The sequence below is a fragment of the Mauremys mutica genome, chromosome 18, assembly GCF_020497125.1.
Source record: "Mauremys mutica isolate MM-2020 ecotype Southern chromosome 18, ASM2049712v1, whole genome shotgun sequence".
NCBI classification, from domain to species: domain Eukaryota; kingdom Metazoa; phylum Chordata; order Testudines; family Geoemydidae; genus Mauremys; species Mauremys mutica.
In genome coordinates, this window is record NC_059089.1 from 20356004 (window position 1) to 20365650 (window position 9647).

A 9647-nucleotide genomic window follows, 5' to 3' on the forward strand; every position below is an offset into this window, starting at 1 on the left:
TTTAAAAGTAACCAACAGTCCTCCCTCGCTCCCTCACAATTTTAGTTTGAGCTGCTCATGTATGAGGCATTGAATCTAGATGGCTTACTCGAGGAATAAAATCTGATCTGATAGCAGCAAAGAATCCTGTGGCACCTTATAGACTAACATGTTTTTGCAGCATGAGCTTTCGTGGGTGAATACCCACTTCTTCGGATGCAAGAAGCATCTTCGGACTTGCATCCGAAGAAGTGGGTATTCACCCACGAAAGCTCATGCTGCAAAAACATCTGTTAATCTATAAGGTGCCACAGGATTCTTTGCTGCTTCTACAGAACCAGACTAACACGGCTACCCCTCTGATACCTGATCTGATAGTATCCCTTTAACTCAAAGTGATGAAAAAAAATTCCTAGCACTGCCCACATTGGCGCTGTGCCCATGAGAGAGCGGCATGGTGCTCAGCCTTGTTCAGAGCAGGTTTGCACCAAAGGACACGATCACCTACATGCTCCTGGGAGCAATTTGGTGTGTGAATGCATGGTGTGTTGCAGGCACATTAGGGGCACCAGTAGTTAGGAGACAGATGTTAAAGGGATCACCACAAAAACATCTCCCGAGTCCAGTCTCTGCATCCACAAACTCCGTCCTTTGTTCTTTTCAGCTTCACCATCCCCTAGGCTAGGGGTCAGGGGAGGGTAATAGTGGAAACTTCCCCTTTAAGAGGAAATAGACCACGGCCCCTTTAAATCCTCTCCAGCGCGTTGCTTCTCGCCTGTGTCGAGGGTTGCCTCGCTCTCGCGGGATTTCCAGCCCCATACATATATTACCCAGCATGCCCCGCTCTCTCTTTTTCTATCTCAAGCCAAGATGGTGAGTGGCAGTGGCAGCCGCTGGGCGCGGGTGCGGGGGGGAGGTTGAATCCGCCGCCATCCGCCCCTTAACCGGGGCCGTAGCCGGGCGCTACCGGGCGGGGCAGACGCGCGGCCCCCGGAGGGACCAGGCTGGGCTGTTTTTCGAGCTCGGGGCCGGCCTGGGCCTCGGCCTCCGCCGCCTGCAGCAGGGCCCCGCTGGGCTGAGGTTAGCCCTGGGCGAGCGGGCCCTTCCCAGAGATGGGCTGGCGGCCCCGGGGACAAGGGCAGGCCGGTGCCGCCAGTGCTGTGCTGGGGGAGGGCTCGCGCCTGCAGCCGAGACGCCAGCCCCGGGGGCGCAGTGCGCCTTGAAGGGAGCGAAACTTGGTCTGTTTTCCTCTCCCGGCCCTGGCCGAGTCTCGTCTCCCCCTCGGGCTGAGCCTAAAGCCGCCCGCCAACTAGCAATGGGCCTGCACATCATCTGGTGTGAAACGGCTCAAATGCGGGAGACCCGGGAGATTGGGACCCGCGTCCAAACCAGCCCGCCGGGTCTGCCTGTTGGAGCGTCTCCTCCCAGAGCAGACGCTCACTCCTGTTTTCAGTACTGCGGGAGGGTGTGAGGAGCCAGTTTGTGTTTACTGTTGGGGGGAGGGGGGGCTCTTGCTCCCATCGCAAAGTGGCTACAGCACCATTTGGAGGGGGCATTGCTCGGCACTGGGCAGCGTTTCTCTATGACTAAGGGCATTTGAATGAGATTAAAATGGTTCATTGATCGGTACAAGCAAAATCTCTTATAAGAGGCTCTTTAAAAGAGCCTTAAAAATCAAGATGAGGGAGTTGAGGCATCATGCTACCCCTGCAAGGGCAGGGTCTAGACCTCCCCACTAATATGCTCCACCTTGACAAAGATGAGCCTCTCTGAGCAGGCGTTGTTTGAACGGAGGGAATTCAGCATTTCTTTCATTTGCAGCCGAAGGGAAAGAAGGCTAAGGGCAAAAAGGTGGCACCTGCCCCTGCTGTAGTCAAGAAGCAGGAGGCCAAGAAGGTTGTAAATCCTCTCTTTGAGAAGAGGCCCAAGAACTTCGGCATTGGTGAGTAAATGAGCATATGGGGTGCTTTGGGCTGTTTCAGCTGCTGTTCAAGAGAGAATGCTCTGAATAGGTAATGGTATTTGTTTTGGCACATGATTAAGTTTTTGTCTCAGGCATAACCAACATTTTTGTAATGTGATTAAAGTTGTAGTGTGTACTTCCTCTACCCCTGCAACTGATAGTGAAGTTCACAACTCTGTTTAGGCTTATTGGCTGCACAGACACACCATACTAAATGAAAATATAATTTAGATATGTCTTATGTTTTGGTAGTAAAGCATTGTTAAACGATTAGCAAAGTTAATCTTGTGATAGGGATATATTATGGCTGTCTGGAATAAGATGAGTATCTAATTGTGGTGTAAATGAGCTCCTTTCATACAAATTGCATTTCTAATAGGCTATGGACAGAAATCTTGGGTTTAGGGGTGGTGCGGATGGAGAGCAGGGACTGAGTATGGTAGTAGAAAACATTATAAAATTCAGGTTTTAACAGAAACCAGACCTCTTTTTCTCCTCTCCCACCCTTGCATATTGTTTGCTAAATTAGTTGAACAGCAGCTTTTCATACTGTGTGCAGATGATGCAAAAGAATATTTGCTATCTGAGTGATAGTGCTGACATGTATATCCACCAAGATCGCTGATGCACTCCTATCTGTGTTCCATATTGTGCTCACATGGCTTTGGAGCATCTGAATTGTGGTCTGTGTTTCAGGACAGGATATCCAGCCCAAGCGTGATCTAACACGTTTTGTGAAATGGCCCCGCTACATCAGACTCCAGCGCCAGAGATCCATTCTTTACAAACGTTTGAAGGTGCCCCCTGCAGTTAACCAGTTCACCCAGGCTTTGGACCGCCAAACAGGTAAGATCAGATCCAAAAAACCTTTCTTGGCTCTAGTTGCCTATAATGAGGGGCTGAGAAAACAAAATATTGCCTTAACAGGTAAAAATCTCCATGCTGAGTTAGTTCAATTTGAAAGGGTTTTTTTTGTGCAGGTTCTAATACTGATCAGTGTGGGGGAGGAGGAATTTGTAGTTCCATTCAAGAGCTATCTGAACACACTTGTGCACTGTCAGGCTAAAGCTTCACCATCTGTCTGGGGAAATCTTAGATCATTCCCACTCTCCTTCATGTTCCCCCAAAGATACAAGAGCCCTGATCTTGAATTTGGATCTTAGTATGTACCTTAAATGTACATGGAAAGCATGGGACCCATCACTGTAAATGGGTAGTCTCTTGAGTAGAGTTGGATTAGGGATGCAGGCTTGTGGCAGGAACAGCAGTCAGAGATGCTGAGTTAGAATAAGGGGAAAATTGGGGCTGGAGGTCAAAGATGCAACTCCCAACACATGGTTGTAAATGGACAATGACTGTAGAAGAATTTTAAGCCTAAGTAATACAGCGTAACTAGTTATCTCGGTGGCTGATATAAAATTACAAGGAGAGGGACAACAAGGGATAAGTTGCCCCACACTTTAACCATAGATCCTGTAGAAAGGGGTTCAGTTGGTCGATACTGTCAGCAGAGATCTGTGTTGGTATGAATGAAGCAGGGGCGCTAGGAAGAGATCTAACTCATGACATGCAAACGAGAAGGTACTTGCACAGCAGCAGAGCTTAAAATTGGCACTGGAGCTGCATAGTGTAAGAAGATAACACTGATTGTGCAGATGATGATGATTGATATTTGCTATCTGAGTATTAATGATGACTACTCACCACCAAGATCGCTGATGCACAAAAGTATCTTTTTGGGGGTGAGGGGGAGGAGAATAACCTGTCTTTAAGGCAACTAATGGAATCTGGATTATTTTTCAGCTACTCAGCTTCTAAAACTGGCTCACAAATACAGACCTGAGACCAAGCAAGAGAAGAAACAGAGGCTGCTGGCTCGTGCTGAGCAGAAAGCTGCAGGAAAGGGGGATGCTCCTACTAAGAGACCACCTGTCCTCAGAGCTGGTAACTTTCTACATTTGTGTTGTGAACTTGCCTTGGTGTCTAGAGAGACACGGCCTCATTGAACAACCGAAAAGAGTAGGCTACTTCGCTTTTTTCTGTCTTCCTTCTCCACAATGATCAATGACTTGGACAAGCTATTGCAATGATGTATGAATTTCTTCACCTGAAATGCAAACTGAAGAGCAAACAAAATGAGCTTTTTAACCCTGAGCTATAGCAGATTGTCCATATAATATTCCTCACTTATAGATTCATAGACTCTAGGACTGGAAGGGACCTCGAGAGGGGACCTTGCAAATCTTGATCAGTAAGAGCTGGTGGCCACACAGTACTGTCCCTTGAATTGTGGATCTGTACGTAAGCCACGTAATGCTCAAAGGTCTTCTATTGGCTTTTTCAAAATTGGCCATACCAAAGACCTTATTTTATTGATTTTCTTTACAGGTGTCAACACTGTCACTACCCTAGTAGAGAACAAGAAAGCTCAGCTGGTAGTGATTGCCCATGATGTGGACCCCATTGAGGTAAGTGGCTTGTTCTTTTCTAGGTACTCTGTTCTAGATCCCTCTATCATAAGGACTTCTAGGGGTGTCTGGAGCAGTATCAGTAGTTCAGTAACAGAGCTCTCCAACTGCATTGAGCTAAGAAAGGGTAAATCCATAACTGGCATTAATTTGCTATGCCAGGTTTGGAGTCTAGCTCAGGCAAAGGCATTGTTCATTATAGAAAACAGCATGAAGTAGTAAAACTAACCTTGGAAGAATCTGAGAGAAATTGTTACTGTTCTTACTTTGTATGCATGTTCTATACAACATGTAAGAAACCGAATTGTACTGAATGGTCCTAGTGCTAAAGTTTCTGGCTTTTACATAGTGAGGCTTGGGCATTGCAATGATGTATGAATTTCTTCACCTGAAACTCAACCATGAAGAGTAAACTATACGAGCTTTTTAACCCTGAGCAATTGCCAAAGCCCACACTTTGCATGTTGCAAAGCCAAAGGGTAGTCTTCATTCTTGGGCCTCTGACCCTACATATCCTTAATCTCTTTCTAGTTGGTGGTCTTCCTGCCTGCCTTGTGCCGCAAAATGGGAGTTCCGTACTGTATCATCAAGGGCAAGGCCAGACTGGGGCGGCTGGTCCACAGAAAGACTTGCACCAGTGTTGCCTTTACACAGGTTAACCCGTAAGTGTTTTCTAAGAATTTAAATTTGATCAGTTCGGAAGCAGAGAGCGTACAACTAATCCCCATAGCTAAAGATTGGGGAGTGGGAGGGGAAGACAGTCTAGAATAGAAATCTTGTGTGATTTTTTTTCTTTGGAAGATTAAATACCTACAGACTTAAAAAAACAAACTGAACAGTATATAGGGCCTGATAAAAACCACTGCTAATACATGTGTAACTGGATGTGTACACACAGCAAATAGACCTATGGCCGTGGAGGTCCAGGACAGTTGATTCAGGCTTGGACTCTGGGGTTTTAGAATTGCATTGTAGACATCTGGGCTCAGACTCCCTGTCAGGGAGGGGGAATAGTTGTAAAGTATTGTCAGTCTTGCATGGAGAGGCAATGCTAAATGGTAGTTTTAATAGTAGAAGTGAACCTTTTGCCAATGATGTGTATAGAATTTCTTCACCTGAAAAATCATGTGGCATTAAGAGCTTTTTAACCCTGAGACAAAAGGTTCCTCAGAAAATGCTGCTATTATTTCTGTTGGTGTTCCAAAGGAACTAACACTAACATCTCATCACAGTGAGGATAAAGGAGCCCTAGCCAAGTTGGTTGAGGCTGTCAAGACCAACTACAATGACAGATATGATGAGGTAAGAATTTCAGTGCCACTGGCCCTTTTGTCAACATATGTCTTGAGCCCATACACTTCCAAATTCATTGAAAAAATGTTACTGGACAGAAGCTGAAAACTAGCAGATTTAGATGCAAGTAGCTAGAAATTGGGGGGAGGGATAGCTCAGTGGTTTGAGCATTGGCCTGCTAAACCCAGGGTTGTGAGTTTAATCCTTGAGGGGGCCACTTAGGGATCTGGGGCAAAATCAGTGCTTGGTCCTGCTAGTGAAGACGGGGCTGGACTCAATGACCTTTTGAGGTCCCTTCCAGTTCTAGGAGATTGGTATATCTCCAATTATTACCTTTTTATTATTACCTAAATAAACTACACCAGAGCTGTCTGACAGGCCCAAACCTCTGCATACAGAACATTTTGGTCCTTTTCATAAGAACTTTGCAGTCTGCCTTCCAGAATCAGGGCTTCCCTGAGTTAAAATTAAAGCTCCCAGGATACCAGTTCATATCCTGTTTCACTGTTAGTGTTTCTTCCATATAAATTATGTACAAATTTTCAGTGAACTCAAACCCTGAAATGGAAGTCTTTCTATCCCATTCTTTTCTCAGTCTTTGTGAAAATCCCTATCTGCTTAGTAAATCCATCATGGGGGGAAGATGTCATGTAGTTGCCAAATAAACATCTGGAACCTGAAGTCAGTGACTTGTGACTGACTTCCATAAATTCATGCAGGAACTGAACTACTAAAGTTCCATGCTGCGGGATAAAGGGTTAACTAATCATTCTAATCACTTGTGCTGGACTTACTGGGAAAGGGTGCCTAACCTATTTTTCTGAATCTTTTTTCCTCCAGATCCGTCGTCACTGGGGTGGTAATGTGTTGGGGCCAAAATCAGTGGCTCGCATTGCCAAGCTTGAGAAAGCCAAGGCTAAAGAACTAGCCACCAAGCTGGGCTAAGTGTACTGGACTTACATTTTTCTGTACATAAAAAATAAAATCTAAACCAGTGTTTCAGCATGGCGTCTGCTCTGGGATGGGCTTCAGAAAGAAGCTAGTATTGAAGCACTTGCGTAGTCTTAAGTAAATGCTAAGACGAACTGAATAGCCATTGAGTGTTCATCAGTCCTCTAGTGATGGGAGTGTAAACCCCAATTAATGAAAGAAACCACTTCACCCTTTGCTGCCAGTCTTCTTTAGTGTGCTGGCCAACTTCTGCCTTAATACTTATGCTGTAAAACCTGGAGAACTTCACCAGAAAAAATAACTTTAAATGCATTGTGTATGTAGGGCCTGCTCTTTGCTTTAAAAATGGACTTGTGGCTATGGCAGTGCACTGGCCTCAGGACTCCAGTTGCAAAGCTTGGATCTGAACCTGCAGCTCCTGTGCAGTGTGAGGCACTTCATCTTTGTCAGTACACAACTTGTAAAATGGGGGATTTTCCTTCTGGCTTTTGTAAGAGTCCTTCCCCTGGCCATTTATTGTGGCTTTGTCTGAAATAGTTTTCACTAGACCTGTATTGCTAAAGCAGCATAATTCCTACTGGGGATGCAGGTATGGCTTATGTTGTCTGTACAAGCTATGATGCTACATCACTGTAGGCCAGGCCTCAGGTTTAAAAGCTAGTTTATCTAGCTCATTCTAATTTTCTAAGCTTGATATAATAACTATGCCTAGGCATGTACCAAGCTGGCTCTACTAAACTATTTTCACTTGACTGCCCTGAGTTATGTAGCTGATAATCAAAATCCTGACTTTTTAAATCCTAGTCAAGCCCTGCTTACAGTCTCAAGCTTTACTCTAGCAAAGGGCAAGAGGGCACTTCTTTTTTCCAGGGTTTAGTATTTGCAATTTTTGAGTTTTATGTAGATGCCCAAAACTCTGAGTTTAGGCTTTTACACACCGGGGGGAGTGCTGCACCACTGCCCCTGGGCAGAATTTGTCTGCCACAGATTTGTTTCCCTGAAGAAAAATTACTTCGATGGGAAAGCAAAGGGAAGCCATAAGAGCAGTCATGTAACCCTCCCCAGCAGTATGTTATGGGGAGCCCAGTGCAGTGGCCAGAGAAGTACATCACTGTGGGGTAAGGGATAGGCCTGGGGAAGCCAGGGCAAGTGGCTCCTACCCTGCATTAAGCTCAACTGCTCATCCCAGCTGGGGAGGATAGGACTTCTCTTCCCCTGTATGGCATCTGGGGCTGAAGCAGACACCCTCCCCACCCCCCATGGCTCCTCAGCTGCAGGGGGGAGGGATCCCTGTACAGGCAACTGTTTCTCCCATCCAGACCCCCTCATAGCCAAACCTTCTTACTGAGCCTTACCCATGATGAGTGCCACTGTACCTAAACTCCCACCCTGATCCCCACCCCCCAGAGTTCTTCTCTCCCAGCACCTGGACTCCCCACTAAGCTGTCCCCCTGCAGTGTCCCATTACCATTGCACCTAAACCCCCCACCAAGCCCCTGTGAATCCAGATTTTCCCCCCACTGAACCACCTGCACCCAGATTGCCCCACACAGAACCCTCTCAATCCCCACCTCCATCCCTCCACACTTGGGAGCCATATGGTAATCTCACACACCTGTGCAGCCAGGGGCCTGTGCTCCCCAAGGCCATGCTGGAGCCTCTACATTTGACAAAATTTACAGAATTTTAAAGTGTGCAGAAGTTCTATTTTTTGTACAGAATGCCCTCAGGAGTAGCGCTTTGTACATGTAATGAATATACAGTATGTGCTACTGGAATGAGTAATCTTTACTTGTGCATTTTAGTGTAGGAGTCTTTCAACCAGCATTAAGTGCACTAGGGAACTGTTTGTTAGTGTGCTTTAGAAATCATGATCCTCTAGTATGCATTACTGCACTGTGTGGACAAGCTCTTAGATACAGGTAGCCATTTTTGGTGGTTATTGGATAAATGCTGCCTTCACTTTTTTGTAGCTAGGGTTTTATCAGTTAATATAAAGGAAGCCCTGTGTCTAAGGTGCAGAACTAGCCAACTGCTATTCACAACCTACAGTTTAGCACTTAACACTCTGAATGTTGTAGAGGGAGCCTAGGTACAGAATGAGATTCATAAGCTAGCCACTACAAAACTGGTGTTACCTAAGTCCTACCTCTTAAAGGAAGTGACTCACTCTGCATTTACAGGATGGGAAGGAGGGGTGTCAGATCACTGCACTATCCTGCACAGATACTGTAGCCACTGGACTAAAGGTTAAGGGTTGCACCCTCCCCCCACCCCTTGTGTAGGTTTAGGCATGCTCAGACCATATCTACCAGAGTGGGCTCCAAAGGTAAGATAGGTGAAAGAACCCCTAGTCAATGCCGGTGGGGCTTAGACTCTGTCGGTAATCCTAGGGCTACCGAAACTATTGGTGGTATTATAGCACCTACCCCCTCAAGTTAAGGAAGCTCAAGTGCAGAGGGTTTAATCTGTCCTAGCTGTTAAAACATGGTGAGGTCTTGGTTCAGATATGTACAAAGAGCCCTTTATTTCCTCATCTGCAAACCTTCCCCTGTAAAGTGCATTCTTTAACAAAACAATCCAGAGGAGCTGATTCATTGATCATGAGTGAACTTTAAAGGGAGGTATTTCTAATAGTTTCTCTCCACAATCATGACAGAAATACTCAAATTGTACCTCATGCCTCCTTGTGATTGATAAAAGCATTTCCTGAATTATCACCTGTACCAGGTGAAAGTAGCACTCAATTTGAAAATATTTCTTCCCCACCCTCTCCAAAAACAGGCAAGGCAGTGATGGCCTAAGCACTACCCAGCCATGGTGTAAGTTTAAACCTCATCTAAATCACCCTCTCTTGTTCAATAAGAGTTTGTCTTAATAGCTGCAGCTCAAAATGTGCCTGAGAATCCAAAGCTCAATGTTTCCAAGAAGTAGTTAGAACCAATTTCCAGTGAGTGGCCAGATGCTAGAACATCTGGTTTTACAGATTGTAC

At 45.7% G+C, this 9647-nt stretch overlaps 1 protein-coding gene and 5 non-coding genes across 6 annotated transcripts; all 6 read left to right on the forward strand.

The window, feature by feature from the left end:
- The first annotated feature begins 722 nt into the window (after positions 1-722).
- Positions 723-6705, forward strand: RPL7A (ribosomal protein L7a). The gene is made up of 8 exons (XM_044993042.1): positions 723-852; positions 1801-1921; positions 2639-2788; positions 3746-3886; positions 4331-4410; positions 4942-5072; positions 5643-5712; positions 6544-6705. Exons 1-8 carry the CDS (start codon positions 850-852, stop codon positions 6646-6648), a joined length of 801 nt encoding a protein of 266 aa, XP_044848977.1. The 5' UTR covers positions 723-849; the 3' UTR covers positions 6649-6705.
- On the forward strand, positions 2497-2571 carry LOC123352735. The gene has a single exon (XR_006574268.1). It is a non-coding gene; the product is annotated as a small nucleolar RNA SNORD24 (small nucleolar RNA).
- LOC123352736 lies at positions 3593-3665 on the forward strand. The gene has a single exon (XR_006574269.1). It is a non-coding gene; the product is annotated as a small nucleolar RNA SNORD24 (small nucleolar RNA).
- LOC123352733 lies at positions 4024-4101 on the forward strand. Its single transcript, XR_006574266.1, has one exon. It is a non-coding gene; the product is annotated as a small nucleolar RNA SNORD36 (small nucleolar RNA).
- Positions 4773-4851, forward strand: LOC123352732. Its single transcript, XR_006574265.1, has one exon. It is a non-coding gene; the product is annotated as a small nucleolar RNA SNORD36 (small nucleolar RNA).
- LOC123352734 lies at positions 5496-5570 on the forward strand. The gene has a single exon (XR_006574267.1). It is a non-coding gene; the product is annotated as a small nucleolar RNA SNORD36 (small nucleolar RNA).
- Positions 6706-9647: the final 2942 nt, after the last annotated feature.

Coding starts and splice junctions, on each gene's coding strand:
- RPL7A (XM_044993042.1), top strand. Junction 3,887..4,330: donor ACCACCTGTCCTCAGAGCTG/GTAACTTTCTAC, acceptor TTTTCTTTACAG/GTGTCAACACTGTCACTACC. Junction 5,073..5,642: donor GCCTTTACACAGGTTAACCC/GTAAGTGTTTTC, acceptor ATCTCATCACAG/TGAGGATAAAGGAGCCCTAG.